Below are 20484 nucleotides of genomic sequence, written 5' to 3' on the forward strand. Positions count from 1 at the left end.
TTTGACTAAGCACCACCTGCTTTGTGATGTCTCTGGATATGCCCTAAGACCTCAGCATCATGTAACTCCTCTACTCCATGCAGCAAAAGCATTACCTCTTCCAAGAAATCATCCTTTTCTCCCTCCAAGTCTTCCAAACTTCCCCCTCAGTCTGGGAAAGAAAACCCTTCCCAGTGCTCCCAACATATCTGTGCAAATCAAGTAGTGCTTTCTTGCCTGGCTCCTCCTCAGTCTTAAGCTGCAAGAGGACACAAGCTAGTGGAAAGCTTCTTGGCTGACCCAGGAAGAATGAACCATATGAAAGGAGAATAAGACTAAAGACTAACCAAGATCTATAGGTCAGTCCAAGAAAGCAAGGTCTTTAGAGAGAATGAGAGGGGATCAAAGGTTACTTTGAATACAAAAAAAAAAAAAGAAAAGAAAGAAAGAAAGAAAAAGAAGAAGAAGAAAAAGAAAGAAAAAATTCACCTTCTTAGTTTGTATCCATCCCATTTATTGACTCTTGATTTTAATTCTTGTGCTATGGGAGACTTATTGAGTTGGGGCCTAATCTGACATGATGGAGATTTGGACCTACTTTTTCTTCTAATAGGAACAGTGTCTCTGGTTTAATTCCTAGGTCTTTGATCCTCTTTGAGTTAAATTTTGTGCATGGTGAGAGATAGGAGCTTAATTTCATTTTGTTGCATATGATTTCTACTTTTCCCAGCACCATTTGTTGAAGAGGCTATCTTTTCTCCAATGTATGTTTTTGGTGCCTTTCTCTAAGACAACTGTAGTTATGTGGGTTAGTCTCTGTGTTCTCTACTCTGTACCATTGGTCTACCATTCTATTTTGGTGCCAATATCATGCTGTTTTTGTTACTATTGCTCTGTAGTATTTGTTACTATTGCTCTCTGTAATATAATTTAAGGTCTGGTATTTGTCTAGATTTGGTCATATGTGAAAATGCCTGTGTACTCCCACAAAAATCAATATTTTTTTAATAAAAAGCAATGGGTTTATCTTTTGACCTTGTTTCATTTGTGCAAGTAATATTTTTATTTAGGAAATATCAAGTATTGAAAAAGACAAAATACTACTTCTTTACAAAAGTCATTCAAGAGGAAAAAAATGCTTCCACAGGAACAGATTCCTCTTCACACTCTCTTGTGTAATCACAAGAAAACCAATTGAGACCAATAAGTAAAGGAGTACTACCTCAACATGTGGTCCACAAGAGGAAGACTTCTTGTGTACTGTTTGTGATCAGTAAATGCAGAAAGTGAAAATGTTTAGAAATAGCATTGATACATCGTCCCACTATAGAAGCTGGCTACTCTTATTTCAGTTGGTTAGGGGACAGTTCAGATGATGTCACATTGAGGAGTCGCAAAGGGTTGGACCTGCTTACTGGTAATGCATAAGAGACCACATGCTGGCAGGTGAGAGAGGAGGAGACTGGTCCCTTGTTGCGGATAGTCTGGGAAGCACTGACAGTAAATTATACAGTAGTTTCACAATTTTATGTTGTCGGATAATTGATCTACCAATCTTCAATTTACACAAAATTCAGAAAAGTGGAAGCATCGAGTGTGTGGTATATACTTTGTATATTTTTTCAGATGGAAAACTGTAAAAACATTTCAGTTTCGTGACTATCAAACTTGTCTGGCTAGGCCAACTTTGGCGTTCACCGCTCATCCTAGGGAGAGCCCTGCCATCTCGTGGTGGAAGCTGTTAGGTGTAACAGAGAAGCGCTTATCAGTTCTGACTGCAAAAATACTTCTTTCAGTCCTTTTTTGAGGTCTTAGAGTTTGTGTGTTTCTCTGTCTCTCTCTCTCTCTCTCTCTCTCTCTCTCACACACACACACACACACACACACACCCCTTCCCGTTAAATCTATTTTAAACTTAAAATTCTATTTTATAACGCAATGGACTTTGGAGAAAGGAAAGAAAACTGGATTACTACTCTTTACACGGCGCAAATGTCTTGTTCGTGGTAAATGCCCAATCGCTGCCGTACGGGTGCATTTTGAATAACCCACTTTCTACATGGTAAGAGGGATGTTGGGAGATTTGAACCCCTCCAGAAGGAACCAAACATTCTCACAAGACAAAGAAGGACTGAAGTGAATCTGTGGATTTAAACATGCTAATTTTTCTGGCGCTTGAAGGCAAAGAAAGTCTCAGCGCATCCCGGAAGTAGTCATTCCGAGAGAGGGGCGGGCCGTGCCGGTAAACCACAACTCCCAGCATGCCCCGGGGCAGGCCGACTGCTGCGCAGAAGCGCGCGCGGGCGCTCACGGAACTTCAGCATGGCGGTGTTTGCAGATTTGGACATAAGAGCGGGTTCCGACCTGAAGGCTCTTCGCGGACTCGTGGAGACTGCCGCTCATCGTGAGTCTCCCTGGCCTCGCGGGTCGCAGCGCCTACCCCTCGCTCGATAGTTCTGCCAGTTCTCGTTCAGATCTCCTGGGGTCTCTGGGATGTCACTAGAAGCTGATGCTGTTACCCTAATCCCTGGTGTGGGAAACTCAAAAGATTCTAGAGGAATTTTAAGCAGTCCTGTTCCTTTTTTTTTTTTTTTTTTTTTGTAATATTGAGGGAACAGGCCCAAGGAGGGCAAGGGATTTTCGTAGGGCCCCATAGCTGATGTGTGGCAGATGCCAGGGCTGGACTCCTAATGTGCTTTTAATCAGTCCTTTCTGACTCTCAGTAAAGAGTCTAAGCAAGTTCTGGAGACTGGGGCACAGTCAGGGAGTATGGAGAGTCAGAGAATGGAGAGGACATAGGAGTTTTTAAAATTTGGAACAGTAATACTTAAGAGGGATGGTAGATTGGGCACAGGACATACGTGACAGGAGAGAATGGGAAACATGGCTAGAATGTCAGTGTTATTCATGTTTGAGTCAAAGGGAAGCTAAAGCCCAAGAAATGAGACTCTGTTTTAATTATTATAGTTTATCACGGGTTTTATCTCTCTTAGACTGTAAAGTATGGTTATAGAGGAGATCAAAGAATAAAGAGGTTGGTGCAATAACATCCATTCCTAAGAGAACAGTCTCAGGTCCTTGTGAGAGCTGATTATTGCTATTTCTCAGAAGTGACGCTAGAAACCATCACAATCCTCCTGTGTAGTGTAAGTCATCTTTAGATTGCTTATAATAATTAATATGATGCAAATGCTGGGTAAATAGTTGGTATATGCATTGGTTAGGACATAATTATAAGGGGGAAAAGTCTGCATAGTACAGTCACAGCCCATTACCTACCCCACCCCACCACCCCCTGAAAAATATTTTCTGACCATGGTTGGTTGAATCCAAAGATTCAACTGTATCCACAGAAAAAGGACTCTTTCAATTGCAGCTATTAATTAACATTTCCTCTCTGTACTTTGCTCATCAGTAGAATGAAGGGGGTAGACATAATTCCTGGAACCATTTAGCACTAATATTTTTTTTAGCAGTTTCTATAAAATAAATTTTCCTGGATGTAACTTCAAGTATTACCTTCTCAATGAATTTTTTCCTAATGTTGTCCCCTTAATGAATACATGAGCTTCTTTAGAAATGGACCATGTATTCTTCTGTTACCTTATGCCCAATATAGTCAATCAGCAGGTAGTGGTACATGACAGTTACTCAGTTAATGAGTGGAGTAAGCAAACTGAACATCTTTTTAAAAATACACACAGAAAAGAAACATTATAATGATTTCTTTAGAGAATCACCCAGTTTAAAATATGCTTGAAAGACATGTCATTTATGTGCAGTATTAGTCATTCTCTATTTCTTTTTTATTTTTAATGCTTTTATTATTGTCTTATATATTACAGTGGGGTTTATTTTGACATCACTATAAATGCATAAAATATAATTTGCTCCATTTTAATCTTCAGTACTTCTGCTTTTCCTTCCTTTTTCCTCCCCTGATATACTTCCTGTACTCTGTTGGTCTTCCTTCTATTTATTTAATGTTTCTTTTCTTTGGGGGGGGTGCCATTATAGTTATTCATAAAAGTGGAGTTCATCATGATATATTCATATGTGCACATTTCCTCCCTTTTCTAATCCCTCCTTTCTCCCTTTTGATCTCCTTCCCTGACTCCACTGTTCTCGCTTCTATCTTCTTGAGATCCCCCTTTTAAATTTCTAGCTCCCTCATATAATAGTAGTTTATTTAAAAATGAAATGAAAGGCTGGATGCGGTGGTGCATCCTGTAATCCCAGTGGCTCAGGAGGCTGAGGCTGGAGGATCACAAGTTCAAAGCCAGCCTCAACAACTTAGTGAGACCCTGTCTCAAATTAAAAAGGGTTGGCCCTGGGTTCAATCCCTGATACCTGGAAAAAAATATGAAATACAAGGTCATTTCAACTTATGAGTCAAAAGGCAAAAGACTATGTTTTAGTCTGTGGAAATTTTTAAACCCTAAAGAAGACAAAGCCCCCATTTTTAGTTTATGATGTTATATAAGAAACCAGAGATAAGCTTCAGATATAAGATATATGAATTTAAGAAAATACACCAAAGACTGATTGGGGGAATTACTCCTAAGATGCCAGATGAAGAGTACTCTAGGAGAAAGTTTTGTGGGAAAACAGTTTTCTTGACATTTCTGAAAAACAAGGACATTGTTTAATAACCAAATGATATCCTAAATGGTATAAAAAATTTTAGCATAGACTTGGGAGTGGTAAAGAAGAATGGGAAGGAAGTATGGTTGGTTGATTTGACTGGGTGAAAAGCAAAGACCAAAGTATAGGAATATTTTTGTTTTTAAATATTGCTTTCTCCAGGGGCTCTTTTCTGCCCCCACCCTGCAACCATGTTTCATTCTGCTGGGTTTTCCATAGAACCTTTCCTTAATGACAACAAAAAATTATTTACATATGATGACTTGTTTAATTGCCTTAATTCTCCAATGAAACATAGGATGAGAACTGTTTTATTTACCTTGTGTGCTCAGTGCTTGGCTTAGGGCCTGTCAAGTAGTGAAGGCTCCATAAATATGTGAAGGAGGAAGGAAAGAAGGAAGTTAGACAAACTGATGATAGGAAGACCACAATTTGGCATCACCATGCATTATTTTGAATATTAATAACTTGTCATCCCTTTGGTTTAGATAACTTAAAGATTAGAGTTATGATTTAGATGCATCTTAAGTAGACCAAATGTCCAGAGCAATGTTAACTGTGAGGAGGAAGGTAAAGCAAGCTGCTGGCCTCAAAGAATTCCCAATCTGCTGATGGTAGGCAGCTGAAAAGGAGAAGTGGGTGGTGGTGTGATGAAGTCATCACTCCCATCTGTCCTTAGGAGAGGGAGGAAATAGGGTGAAAAGCAAAAGAAATGAATGATAGTAAAGGTAATAGTGAAAGGTGTTAACTTGGTGTGATGAAAATGAACATAGGGACATGAAAGAGAGTGTTGATTAGAAAGAGCACAAAGTTAAAAGGCTTTAGTATCATGCCACCAATACGTCATAGTAGTGAAAGCCCTGACTATGTGACTAGCAGTGTTATAAAATACTTTTTGTATATTATCTCATTTAATTCTTATGATCAGCATATGAAATGAGTGCTGTTATTATCACTGTTTGACAGATGAAGAACCGAAACTACAATTAAGTAACTTATAAGAGGTAGTGCTTAGATTTGAAAGGAGACAGCTTAGATTTGAAAGGAGACAAAGTTCCCACCATAACTGCTTTGCTAAACTGCCTCCTTTTCTTTTCCTTTTTTCTTTTTTTATTTCCCAGTACTGAGATTCAAACCTGTGTGTCTGACCATGTGTTTGTGTTGCATAAATGAAGAGCTAATAGATGTTTCAAGGCAGTTTTTCATGAAAACTTATACAAGTTGAGAATCCCTCATCAAAAATGCTTGTAACCAGAGTGTTTTCAATTTGAGAAGTTTTCAGATTTTGAAATATTTGCATAGGCTTTACCAACAATCAAAAAGTTTTAGATTTTGGATTAGGGGTACTCAACCTATATTCTCTTCTCTTTTGTCCTCAGCTCTCAACCCCCATACCCTCTTAAAGAGCACAATGAATGGCATTATGCTTTTAAACTGTGACCCTCTCTCCCATTTCTACCTTCCAGCAGTAGTTCAGCATGTATAAACCCATCACCTACACCACGGACCTGCTCACAGAAGAGACCAACTTCTTTGTGATCAAGTTGGATCCCAGCAAAGTGTTTAAGAGCACTCCTAGTCTTGGCATAGAACCAGAATGGGCCTGTATGTATAGGAAAGAAAATACTTAAGTATTTCTGTTTTTCTTTTCAGTTGGATATTCAGTTGTTGCCATCAATCATGTTGTTGACTTTAAGGAAAAAAAACAGGTAAAATAAGATTTCTGAAGTTAGTAAGTTAGGAGATATTATTTATGTTCATCCTGGAATCATGGAAGCTGCAGATAAGCATTTGTCTTAAATGTACTGTCTTTGTGTACTATTATTTTATGTTAACAATTGAGCTGATGTTTATTCGTATAAAATGATTGAGATTTTTGTGAAGTATTTTGCCATGGTGTAAGTACAGAAAGTTGATTTGATGTTATTTAAGTCACTGTCAATAATGTTTAAAAGTGCACTGTTATCAACAAAACTGTTATTACAATATTTTATCTTTTATTGTCTTAAATTCTGAAGCACATTAGTAAATGTATATTTCTCTTTAGGCCAACAACTTTATCTTATAGATTACTTCTGCCTAAAAATTAGTTTTTGTCCCTTTTATTCACTGATGTTCTTAGCTGCTTCTCTGATCTTTTGTTTCCTTCCTTAAAAAAAAGAAGAGGTTATGTAGTCTCCTGAATACAAGAAATTAGCTTTCTTTCTTTAAAACAATGTATGTGAACCCCATGTCAAGTTTTCCATTTTGCATTGTACCTTTAACATGTACAATCTAAGATGACTGTTTGTCATTTGTTTTAGGAAATTGAGAAACCCATAGCTATTTCTGACCTCTTCCCAACTTTCCCAATTGTACAGGTAGGTTTTTTGTTGTTTAAGAAGTATAATATCCTGAAATAATCTTTTACTATTGATTTGGTACTTCTTTCTTCGTTAATCTTCCTTCCTAAAGTCCTACAACTTTTAAATTATCTCATTATATAGTTAGATATGCATACATCATATTTTTATCTTTCTGAATTATAAACTCAGAGAACTAGGCTTTATTGATCTTTTCTATTCCTTATAGCTAGTCCCTTTTAATGAGTTCTTTCTGCTGGTAAAGAGGAAAATCAGTTTTATTTTTATGCTTTTGATATTTTTATTTATAGGGAAAATCAAGACCAATTAAAATTCTAACGAGATTGACAATTATAGTTACCGATCCATCTCACTGCAATGTTTTGGTAAGTTAATTATTTTTTCCTTTTCTTTTGGCCTTGTAACCTGTATTGAATGGTAAACATTGTTGCATTTCATCTCACCCCATTTTTACATCTCCCCACCACATTCATGACACTTACCTGCTTTCCTTATTCTTAGAATTCACACAGTATAACATGTTATATGTTACTTGTGGTGAATGTGTAAAGATAACACAGTTAAGAATTCCATGTCAACTATTAGTCATTGAACTCATCATATGAACCAGACATGAAGTGGGTGCTGGGAATATTGCTGTGAATAACACAGACATGGTCCTTGAACTTATAGAGCTTATAAGTTTAATTGATAAGCACTGAACAATTAATTATTTCAGACGTGAGGAATACCTTTAAAGGGGAAGTGGCAAATAAAGGATGCTCTGGGAGTGTATAACCTTAATAACTTATTCAAACTGAGGCCAGAAGAATCAGTAAGGGTTACCTAGGAGCCAAGCAAGAAAGTGTGTTTCTGCAGACAGCATACAAATGCCCTAAAACAAAGGAAAACTGTGTTCTAGGAAGTGAGAAAAGACCTGAAGGACTGAGCCTTGAGAGCTGGCTACCTCCTAACAGGAGGCAGGGAGGTACAATGCAAACAGGCAGGGAGGCTTAGGTGACGATTCCAAGAACAGTGGGAAGTCCTTGAAGCCTTTAACCAAGAGAACAAGATTATGGGGTTTGCTTTACAGAGAATATATTAGAGGAAGTAAAGGAGAGGGGAATTTGAGAGGCACGAAGGAGGGAGGATTGAGACTCCCTGTTAAGAGTGTGATATGGGAAGAAGAGATCTAGAACAGTCCTGAGGAACTTCACCATTTAATAGTGAAACAGAGGATGAACCAAGATTGAAGTTGGAAAAGGAACTACCCTAGAAGTAGGAAGCAATGAGGAAAGAAAATGGAAAGTAGGAACAAAAGGTGAGTAGGTAGCATCAATATATCAGAGTAGTCAAGCAGGAGAAGGGCTTAAAAAAAGTCAGTTGGATTTATTCATGAGAAAGTCATTGGCAGTCTTAGCAGAAACCATTTCCATCAATATGATTGAGATAGAAGAAAATACAAATAGTGTGTGCTGCTGACTTTGCATAGGAATTTGACCCCTTTATATATATATATAAAGATTTTGTTAAATGGGAGAGATTCATGTGATAAGAAAGATCATCACGTGTGAGAGAGAGAAAATGAATCCCTGAGAAGGTGAGCTGTTTTATCTTTAGCAAGAACTGACACTTCCATGGTGGAACAGGAATGATGAAGGACAGACCGACTCACTTTATAACACTTGACAAAAGAACTTGTGAGAAGCCCAGTTTTGATATTTTATACAGCTATAAGGTAACATTTTGGTTCTCTAGGTCCAGATGGACATAAATAGAACTGACTTTTGATAGGACGGGAAGACTTTGATTTACTCTTGTTATCATGAACATCCTAGTGGCTCCTTTTTGTCCCCCATCCCAAGTGGAAATGGGCAAGTGGAGAACAGAATCCTGATCCTAGCTTTTTCCAGAACCTTTAACCTGCCCTATCTTAGCCCAAGTTTGTCCAGTATGCCCTCTTACCTGCTTAAGCAAGGCACTGGCTGCTTCTCTTAAACTTTGGTCTAACTTGTATTATGCTTTGCCTTTTCATGAAGAAGAGGTTGTAAAATTTTAAAAGGTACCAACACACAAAGAAGAGCTATCACACTTTATTCTAGCATTCAGAGATTGTACATTTGAATATATATTTTCCAATCTTTTCACGTTTAGATACATACATTATAGGTTTGAGACTTTCTTTTATAAACAATAATGCTGTCTTTACTGATGTATTCTCCTGTCCTAGAACTCTCAGGTGTTTATTTGTATTTATATTTTTTGATGCTATTCTTTTTGTATCACATACATTGCATAGTACACATGAACTTAGTCTTGTATATTTTTTGTCTTGGAAAAAAAAAAGGTGAATTCCATTGAGGACAAATTTATGTCCTAGTGATTTTGTATCCATATAGTAGGTGCTCAGTGAATGTCTGGCAAGCTCATTCACTAGATTGTAAGATCAAATAGTGGATACAGTGCTGTATGTCAGACACAATGTTTGGTCTACAGATAGGGAAGACCACAATTTAGCATTGCCGTGCCTTATTTTGAATATTAATAACTTGTCATTCCATTGGTTTAGATAACTTAAAGATTAGAGTTATGATTTAGATTCATCTTTAATAAACCAAATGTCCAAAGCAATGTTAACTGGTGTACATTTAAAGCATAACAAGTGTAAGAAGGAGGAGGATGATTAGTGGGTTAGGTGTTAGTACCTAATTCTCATGTGCTTTTCTGCCAACATACAAAGCAAAATAGAAAAATCAGTAGCACATTAGAAGTGTAATGTGATTGAAATGTAAGTGTAGCTAGATCACTGTGCAGAATTCCATGTATGTATATTTTTTGTTACTGTATTAATAACATTCTTCTGTCACTAGAGGGCTACTTCTTCAAGAGTCCGGCTGTATGATATTGTTGCAGTTTTTCCAAAGACAGAAAAACTATTTCATGTAAGTAACAATTAAGTAAAAGAAACGAATTCCATTTAACAAATTTGATATATGCCTTTGCAGGTGACATGTTTTATCCCATCTGAAAACTGTTAGGATTTTTCATTTACAGTTGAGCTCTAGAATTTCAGAGGTATATTTGAGGGGATGTGTGGTTTTTTGTTTTGTGTGTTGTTTTATCTAGACAGTTTATGGGCTCAGTTTGAAAGAGCCCATCGAGTTTTTCCCTGTTGATTTTTTTTTTTTTGGTACCAGGGATTGAACCCAGGGGCACTTAATCCCTGAGCCACATTCCAAGCCCTTTTTATTTTTTATTTTGAGACAAAGTCTCACTAAGTTGCTTAGGGCCTCTCTAAGTTGCTGATGCTTGCCTTGAACTTGAGATCCTCCTGCCTCAGCCTCTCCCGTTGCTGGGATTATAGGCATGTGACATCATGACTGACTCTCCTGTTTCTTTCTTTTTGCTACATTCATTCAAAACTTCTCTTGGATAAATATTGGTCCATCACCCTCTAGCTCTAAAATCACTTGAGTTTCTGCCCTTCTTATTCAACTGTTGCCGAAAATGGAAGAAAAGGACATGAAAGCTACACCCTCTGTTTCAGCTTCCACCTTTGCATGCTCTGAGGTTCTGCCCATATGCCAGTATGATTGTCAGCCTTTAGTCTTCCAGAAATTCTTCATAATCTATCATCTGCTAATATGATTTCTTTTGCTATTCTGAGAGCCTTTATGAATTGAATTCCTTTTGACTTTTAAAATTGCCATTTTGGTACCTTTGCAGGAAAGAAAGGAGCTTAACATGTATACTCATTTTGTCAACTTGAGATAGATGACCCTGGGCATTTTCAATTATTATAGTAAAGGAAAAAAAATCAACTGTAATGTCGTTTTTCAGGAATATGTTTCAATGTGTAAAATGAGGTATAACTATTTTTAGAAAGTTTTGAAAGTTATCTTTATCTATGCTCAAAAAAGGATCCATCTGCCAGAGGTATATCTGCCAAAGGGGGAAAAAAAAATACTGGTCTTAGATGTTTTAATTTTACCTCTGTTCTTTTTTAAGCAAAATTTGTTCTAAAATTGTAATTTTGTTGTTGTTGTTGTTGTTTGTCTTAACTTTATCTAATAGATGGAGCTATTGACTAGAGTCTGATGTGTGATAGGTTTAGTTTTTAAGGAACACTGTGAATTCTTAATTATATAAATGGAGGGAAACACCAAAACTTATCCATAGAAACCTATTCTCTTTTGGTAGCATTTTTATAAAATGCAAAATTATAGTAATTCTCAATAACTTTGTTTCAGTTAAAGGGATGAGTAGAGTAGTTTTTAGACATCAAAGATCTCTATGGAAGTTTTAAATCAGTCATGTTTCATCCTTACCAGTAGGTTTACAGTTGAGTCTGGATATTTGATTTTTCAGGTTCCACAAGTAAAGTGTGATTCATTACTGAAATCACTGTATAAAGAGGACCATGGACTTTGCAAAATTGTTAAGCAACTGCAACTTAGTTTTGTTATTAAGTAGTAACTCAGCCATGGCATAGACTAAAAAAGTTGATCATATACCATGTTTTTTGTTTTATAATTGATTTCTTGAATTAATTTTGAAGATCATATAATTTATGTTTCCATGACCCTTTACTAGTGATTAGGGAAACAAAATAAGTAACATTTTGGCTAGAAAAAATGTACTTATAGAACCTTCCAAAGACTTTTATGTGTTTATTTCTTTAACTTATGCAGCAATCTTAGGATAATTAGGCTGAGTATTTACTACTATCCCCTTTTTATAGAAGTGAAAACTGAGACTTAAGCTAAATGATTTGCTATAAATACCCCAGCAAGTATGTAATAGAGGTAGGACTTAGATTTTAGATTATAAATATATATGGCAGTTTTAACTTATTCATTTATCTTATTACTTTTTTTTTTCTCAGACTATTCAAATTTGAACTTGCTGAAAAAATGCTTTATGGTGATGGATGGAACAGTCAGAAATATTTTGGAAATGGAAGATATATATAAAATATAAAAAATTCACACAGTAATTGTTTGGAATTGACTGATATTCCAAAAGTTACATGAGAACAGTTTTTAAAATTGGAATATCTCCATATAAATCATACCCATTCTTCAGTTGAAGTTAGAATTCTTCCTATTTCCTGGAGAAAATAATTTAAAAAGATATCTTCCTTCTCATTATAAAGGTTTTGTTAAGTTTTTCATGGTTTATAGTCAGGTCAGGTGCAAGCAGTATGTTGTTTGATAGGTTGCTTTCCATAAGTGATTTGTTTTGTTTGCAAGTTTATTACCCAGAATTTTAATAGATATTCAGATAGGTTTGATATTCTAAAAGTTAGGTCTCTAATATGAGTCATAAAGTGTTTAGATTTTATACTAGAAAGTATTGATATATATGTGTACTTGTATATGTACATTTAATAAGTAATTACTTATTAAGTAATTAAAAATAAATAAAAATGTATATATACAAGTACACGTATACATCAATATTTTCTGGTATAAAATCTAAACACTTTAAATAGCATCATTTCCACAGGAAATAGCATACTGTTTTCCACAGCATGGAAGATGTCTCATAAAAAAGAAACTCTGTTCCCTTAGCTTCTCCATGGGATAAGGCAAAGATTAAAGATCATCACAGAGAATGGGTCTACTGGCCATGCCTCCTTGGGATCAGGGACAACCGTGGAATATTACAGAGAGACAGAGAGTTGCCTAGTACGTTTAGGAGCTTCCAAGTCATTTATTCCCATTTAAGATTAAAGTAACTGAGCAGGATAGAGGAAAACTCAGGTTATTTACTCCAGTAGACTCTGAACTGCTTAGATTAGGCACCCTATCAGTTTAAAGAAATATTGAGCCTACTTTTCCAGTATGTGTCTGTTTCTTGAAAGTATTTCATGTTCCAATATGCCAGTGCGCTTTGCAAAATATACATATAAAACAAATTTTAGGAAAGTGAATTAAGAAATAAATGAAAATAGAACTACTGTTTTTTCCTCTGCTCCTCAAATCTATGCCTTCTCTTTACAGGGCACTGTTATAGAGTAACATTCAAGGCCATTTTCTCAGGATATGGTCTTCTAGCTTCAGATTTTCCTGTGATATTTGTTAAAATGCATATCGTTAGGCTCAACTTATTGAATGAATCATGGGAGATGGGGGCCTGGTAATCTTCACTTTTAGTACATTTTTTAAGGGGAGTTTTGTGACCTCTAACATTGAGAACCACTGTTCACGATCATCTCTTTTCCTTTGTAAGCCTGACTCTCCCTGGTATACTGTTAATCAAAAATTCCAAAGTATATTATCCCAACATCCATGAAAGAAGCTTACGGGCTACAGTGCACTACGAACCCCTACCCTCCTATTCCCTTTGTGTCATAAAGGCAAAGATGTATGTATTTTTATGGAAATATGTTTTCTTTCTCGTAGGAGTCCCTGGTGCACGTGCATGTGTGCACAAACACACAAAATGTATATGTATGTGTATACACACACACACACACACACACTTCACATATATGTATGTGGCTAATTAATATGAATTCATATGTAATCTATCATTTTTCAGAGAAAGCTATTAGAAGATTCTTTTTTTATCATTTATTTTATTTTTTTAATAATTTTTATTGTTGGTTGTTCAAAACATTACATAGTTCTTGATATATCATATTTCACATTTTGATTCAAGTGGGTTATGAACTCCCATTTTTACCCCGTATACAGATTGCAGAATCACATCGGTTACACATCCACTGATTTACATATTGCCATACTAGTGTCTTTTGTATTCTGCTGCCTTTCCTATCCTCTGCTATCCCCCCTCCCCTCCCCTCTTCTCTATCTACCCCATCTACTGTAATTCATTTCTCCCCCTTGTTTTTTTTTTTTTCCCTTTCCCCTCACTTCCTCTTGTATGTAATTTTGTATAACCCTAAGGGTCTCCTTCCATTTCCATGCAATTTCCCTTCTCTTTCCCTTTCCCTCCCACCTCTCATCCCTGTTTAATGTTAATCTTCTTCTCATGCTCTTCTTCCCTACTCTGTTCTTAGTTACTCTCCTTATATCAAAGAAGACATTTGGCATTTGTTTTTTAGGGATTGGCTAGCTTCACTTAGCATAATCTGCTCTAATGCCATCCATTTCCCTGCAAATTCTATGATTTTGTCATTTTTTAATGCAGAGTAATACTCCATTGTGTATAAATGCCACATTTTTTTTATCCATTCGTCTATTGAAGGGCATCTAGGTTGGTTCCACAGTCGCTATTGTGAATTGTGCTGCTATGAACATCAATTTAGCAGTGTCCTCTTTTTAGGTCTTTAGGGAATAGACCAAGAAGGGGAATAGCTGGGTCAAATGGTGGTTCCATTCCCAGCTTTCCAAGAAATCTCCATACTGCTTTTCAAATTGGCCGCACCAATTTGCAGTCCCACCAGCAATGTGCAAGTGTACCCTTTTCCCCACATCCTCGCCAGCACTTGTTGTTGTTTGACTTCATAATGGCTGCCAATCTTACTGGAGTGAGATGGTATCTTAGGGTGGTTTTGATTTGCATTTCTCTGACTGCTAGAGATGGTGAGCATTTTTTCATGTACTTGTTGATTGATTGTATGTCCTCCTCTGAGAAGTGTCTGTTCAGGTCCTTGGCCCATTTGTTGATTGGGTTATTTGATTTCTTATTGTTTAATTTTTTGAGTTCTTTGTATACTCTGGATATTAGGGCTCTATCTGAAGTGTGAGGAGTAAAGATTTGTTCCCAGGATGTAGGCTCCCTATTTACCTCTCTTATTGTTTCTTTTGCTGAGAAAAAACTTTTTAGTTTGAGTAAGTCCCATTTGTTGATTCTAGTTATTAACTCTTGTGCTATGGGTGTCCTATTGAGGAATTTGGAGCCCGACCCCACAGTATGTAGATCGTAGCCAACTTTTTCTTCTATCAGACGCCGTGTCTCTGATTTGATATCAAGCTCCTTGATCCATTTTGAGTTAACTTTTGTGCATGGCGAGATAAAGGGATTCAGTTTCATTTTGTTGCATATGGATTTCCAGTTTTCCCAGCACCATTTGTTGAAGATGCTATCCTTCCTCCATTGCACGCTTTTAGCCCCTTTATCAAATATAAGATAGTTGTAATATTGTGGATTGGTTTCTGTGTCCTCTATTCTGTACCATTGGTCCACTCGCCTGTTTTGGTACCAATACCATGCTGTTTTTGTTACTATTGCTCTGTAGTATAGTTTGAAGTCTGGTATCGCTATACCGCCTGATTCACACTTCCTGCTTAGAGTTGTTTTTGCTATTCTGGGTCTTTTATTTTTCCATATGAATTTCATGATTGCTTTATCTATTTCTACAAGAAATGCCATTGGGATTTTGATTGGCATTGCATTAAACCTATAGAGAACTTTTGGTAATATTGCCATTTTGATGATGTTAGTTCTGCCTATCCATGAACAGGGTATATTTTTCCATCTTCTAAGATCTTCTTCTATTTCTCTCTTTAGGGTTCTGTAGTTTTCATTGTATAAGTCTTTCACCTCTTTTGTTAGGTTGATTCCCAAGTATTTTATTTTTTTTGAGGATATTGTGAATGGAGTGATTGTCCTCATTTCCATTTCAGAGGATTTGTCCCTTATATACAGGAATGCCTTTGATTTATGCGTGTTGATTTTATATCCTGCCACTTTGCTGAATTCATTTATTAGCTCTAATAGTTTCTTTGTAGACCCTTTTGGGTCTGCTAGGTATAGAATCATGTCATCTGCAAATAGTGATAATTTAAGTTCTTCTTTTCCTATTTTTATGCCTTTAATTTCTTTCGTCTGTCTAATTGCTCTGGTCAGTGTTTCGAGAACTATGTTGAACAGAAGTGGTGAAAGAGGGCATCCCTGTCTTGTTCCAGATTTTAGAGGGAATGCCTTCAATTTTTCTCCGTTCAGAATGATGCTAGCCTGAGGCTTAGCATAGATAGCTTTTACAATATTGAGGTATGTTCCTGTTATCCCTAGTTTTTCTAAAGTTTTGAACATAAAGGGTTGCTGTACTTTGTTGAATGCTTTTTCTGCATCTATCGAGATGATCATATGGTTCTTATCTTTAAGTCTATTGATGTGGTGAATAACATTTATTGATTTCCGTATATTGAACCAGCCTTGCATCCCAGGGATGAATCCTACTCGATCATGGTGCACAATATTTTTGATATGTTTTTGTATCCGATTTGCCAGAATTTTATTGAGGATTTTTGCATCTAGATTCATTAGAGATATTGGTCTGTAGTTTTCGTTCTTTGAAGTATCTTTGTCTGGTTTAAGAATCAGGGTGATGTTGGCCTCGTAGAATGAATTTGGAAGTTCTCCCTCTTTTTCTATTTCCTGGAATAGCTTGAAAAGTATTGGTATTAGTTCTTCTTTAAAGGTTTTGTAAAACTCTCTGTATACCCATCCGATCCTGGGCGTTTCTTAGTTGGTAGTCTTTTGATGGCTTCTTCTATTTCCTCAATTGATATTGGTTTGTTTAGGTTGTCTATATCCTCCTGACTCAATCTGGGTAGATCATATGACTTAAGAAATTTATCGATGCCTTCACTATCTTCTATTTTATTGGAGTATAAGGATTCAAAATAATTTCTAATTATCTTCTGTATTTCTGAAGTGTCTGTTGTGATATTGCCTTTTTCATCCCGTATGCTAGTAATTTGAGTTCTCTCTCTTCCTCTCTTCGTTAGCATGGCTAAGGGTCTGTCGATCTTATTTGTTTTTTCAAAGAACCAATTTTTAGTTTTGTCAATTTTTTCAATTGTTTCTTTTGTTTTGATTTCATTAATTTCAGCTCTGATTTTAATTATTTCTTGCCTTCTACTTCTTTTGCTGTTGTTTTGCTCTTCTTTTTCTAGGATTTTGAGATGAAGTGTGAGATCATTTATTTGTTGGTTTTTCCTTTTTTTAAGGAATGAACTCCAGGCAATGAATTTTCCTCTTAGAAGTGCTTTCATTGTGTCCCATATATTCCGATATGTTGTGTCTGTGTTTTCATTTATCTCTAAGAATTTTTTAATTTCCTCCTTGATGTCTTCTATAACCCATTGATCATTCAGTAACCTATTGTTCATTCTCCAAGTGATGCATGATTTTTCCTTCCTTCTTTTATCGTTGATTTCCAGTTTCATTCCATTATGATCAGATAAGATGCATGGTATTATCTCTACTCCTTTATAATGTCTAAGAGTTGCCCTGTGACATAATATATGATCTATTTTTGAGAAGGATCCATGTGCTGCTGAGAAAAAAGTGTAACTGCTTGATGTTGGGTGGTATATTCTATATATGTCAATTAAGTCTAGGTTATTAATTGTATTATTGAGTTCTATAGTTTGTTTATTCAACTTTTGTTTGGAAGATCTGTCCAGTGGTGAGAGAGGTGTGTTGAAGTCTCCCATAATTATTGTAGGGTGGTCTTTTAGATTCTGGACCTTGAGAAGAGTTTGTTTGATGAACATAGCTGCACCATTGTTTGGAGCATATATATTTATGATTGTTATGTCTTGTTGGTGTATGGTTCCCTTGAGCAGTATGTAGTGTCCCTCTTTATCCCTTTTGATTAACTTTGGCTTGAAATCTATTTTATTTGATATGAGTATGGACACTCCTGCTTGTTTTTGAAGTCCATATGAGTGATATGATTTTTCCCAACCTTTCACCTTCAGTCTTTGTATGTCTTTTCCTATCAAATGCATCTCCTGTAGGCAGCATATTGTTGGATCTTTTTTTTTGATCCACTCTACTAGCCTGTGTCTCTTAATTGGTGAGTTTAAGCCATTAACATTTAGGGTTATTATTGAGATATGGATTGTTCTTCCAGCCATATTTGTTTATTTATGTTACTTAACATGGTTTGTTTTTCCTCTTTGATTATTTTTTCCCTTTACTGTACTACCTCCCACTGTTGGTTTTCATTGTTATTTTCCATTTCCTCTTCCTGTAATGTTTTACCGAGGATGTTTTGAAGAGATGGTTTTCTAGCTGCAAATTCTTTTAGCTTTTGTTTACCGTGGAAGGTTTTAATTTCATCTTCCATCCTGAAGCTTAATTTCGCTGGATACACAATTCTTGGTTGGAACCCATTTTCTTTCAGTGTTTGAAATATGTTGTTCCAGGATCTTCTAGCTTTCAGAGTCTGTGTTGAAAGATCAGCTGTTATCCTGATTGGTTTACCCCTAAATGTAATCTGCTTCCCTTCTCTTGAAGCTTTTAAAATTCTCTCCTTCTTCTGTATGTTGGGCATCTTCATTATAATGTGTCTGGATGTGGATCTCTTATGATTTTGCACGTTCGGCGTCCTGTAGGCTTCTAGGATTTGGGATTCTGTCTCATTCTTCAAGTCTGGGAAGTTTTCTCGTATTATTTCGTTGAACAGATTGCTCATTCCTTTGGTTTGGACCTCTATACTTTCCTGTATCCCAATGACTCTTAAGTTTGGTTTCTTTATGTTATCCCATATTTCTTGGATGTTCTGCTCATGGTTTCTTAAGAGTCTCGCTGAGCTGTCTATGTTTTTTCAAGTTGAAATACTTTGTCTTCATTGTCTGATGTTCTATCTTCTAAGTGTTCTACTCTGCTGGTAGTATTCTCATTTGAGTTTTTAAGTTGGTTTATTGCTTCCTGCATTTCTAGGATTTCTGTTTGTTTGTTTTTTATAATCTCTATCTCCCTGTATAGTTGATCCTTTGCTTCTGGGATTTGTTTATGTAATTCATTGTTGAAGTGATCTTTCATTGTCTGATTTTGCTGTCTAATGTCTTCCTTGAGACCCCAGATCATCTGAAGCATGTAAATCCTGAATTCTTTATCTGACATTCCATCTGCTGCAGCTATTACCTCTTCTAAAGTTGAGTTAACCTGCATTGCTTGTGGTCCTTTCTTTCCTTGTCTTTTCATACTGCTCACGTTTCTTTCTGCTTGGTGAAACTGTTGTGTTATTGAATTTTCCCCCTATATATTTATATTGCTCTTGTATAGTTGCAAAGTCTCCCTTGCAGGGGCGGGTGGCGCCTGTGCTCCTCCTCCAATTGGAGTGATCTGTCTATCACGCCGGCGGGCCGCTGGGCCCCTTCTCCAGATCGCGTGGTCTGTCTACCTTGCAGGCAACGGCTGGGCCCCTCCTCCAATAGGGGTGATCTGTCTACCACGCTGGCGGGCCGCTGGGTCTGTTCTCCAGGTTGCAGGTCTGCCTACCTTGCAGGCGCGGGCAGCGGCTGTGCCCCTCCTCCAATTGGGGTGATCTTTCAACTAGGCTGGCGGTCCGCTGGGCCCCTTCTCTGGGACGCGCGGTCTGCCTACCTTGCGGGCTGTAGCTGGGCCCTTCCTCCAATTGGGGTGATGTGTCTACCACGCCGGCGGGCTGCTGGGCCTCTTCTGCCGTTTGGTCGCATGTCTTAGAAGATTCTTAATCCCAAATTTTTATTGAATTTCATCTTTTTAATGATTTAGAAAGCATTTCATTATAGTCTGAATATTAACACTTAACTTTATGGCTCTTTAAATGTACCAGTTAAACTTTGGGTTAATAGAAAGCTAAATAACAGAAGAACTCAGTTTCGGGCATTTTAAGTTCTCCGTGTCAGAAGGAGCCAAATGGAGCTGTCCTTTGAAATGAAAAGTTCTTATAATGGATTACTTAAATACAAATTCATTGTTTAATCAGCCACTTCTATAGGAGAGGGGGAAGAAAGGAGCAATACATAAGAAAAAGTAACCTAATCTAGCTTTATTTTGAGGAGAGTGTCTATTACTGAGATTCTTATGTATCTTTTCAAAATATTATTTACCTAGTCCTTCCCTTCATTCTCCTCTCTGTCTCCTTTCCTTCCCATCTGATGCCTTGCTTTTTTCACCTTACAGTGTAATCTTGGAGATTGTTCCATAAAATCAATTAGAGATGAACTTTTTTCCCTATAAAAAGTTGGTATGTTCTATCATATAAATGGATCATAATTATTTAAGTAAAACTGAGGGGTGTTTAATTGTGTCTAGTCTTTTGTGATTGATGTTGCAATGACTATCCTTGCACTATTGTCCTTAGTCTTTGTATAGACTAAGGATAGAATGTTTCAGGAGTCCCATGGAGTACATTCCTCTAAGTGAAATTGCTAGTGTATGCATTTAAAATTTTGATAGCTATTGCTAAATTGCTTTTCAAGACCTTTTACTGGTTTAAAACCCTGTGTGTGCCTGTTTATTCATTTTCATATCAGCACTATATTATTGCACTTTTTGATCTTTAACAGTCTGGTAGTTAGAAAATGATGACTATAACTTGAACTTGTTTTAGTTATTATTCAGAGCTTTTCTTCATCTATTCCTAAATTTTCAATGACTCTTTTATGAGTTGGACAGCTGGAGCAGTAGGGATGGGGCAAATTATTTATGAGCCAAGTGTTTCTGCCAAAACAGCATTGCTTCCCAGGCTTACTAAGTTACCATGACTGTCTTAGAGCCAGGCAGCCTCTGATCATTACTTGCTTCCTAAAGCCCTTGGGTGGGG

General features: G+C 36.7%; 1 protein-coding gene across 1 annotated transcript in view; it reads left to right on the plus strand.

Moving 5' to 3' along the window:
* Nucleotides 1–2237: 2237 nt before the first annotated feature.
* Nucleotides 2238–20484, plus strand: part of Rpp30 (ribonuclease P/MRP subunit p30) — a 34773-nt gene continuing 16526 nt past the window's right edge. Inside the window, exons 1-5 of the mRNA XM_046450403.2 lie at nucleotides 2238–2383; nucleotides 6277–6332; nucleotides 6927–6983; nucleotides 7277–7351; nucleotides 9836–9907. Coding sequence (XP_046306359.1) covers nucleotides 2302–2383; nucleotides 6277–6332; nucleotides 6927–6983; nucleotides 7277–7351; nucleotides 9836–9907 — 342 coding nt within the window. The 5' untranslated portion in view covers nucleotides 2238–2301. The remainder of the gene's footprint in view (nucleotides 2384–6276; nucleotides 6333–6926; nucleotides 6984–7276; nucleotides 7352–9835; nucleotides 9908–20484) is intronic.

The sequence above is a fragment of the Marmota monax genome, unplaced genomic scaffold (assembly GCF_021218885.2).
Source record: "Marmota monax isolate L192 unplaced genomic scaffold, Marmota_monax_Labrador192_F-V1.1 WCK01_AAM20220418_F8-fsc00004, whole genome shotgun sequence".
NCBI classification, from domain to species: Eukaryota; Metazoa; Chordata; class Mammalia; order Rodentia; family Sciuridae; genus Marmota; species Marmota monax.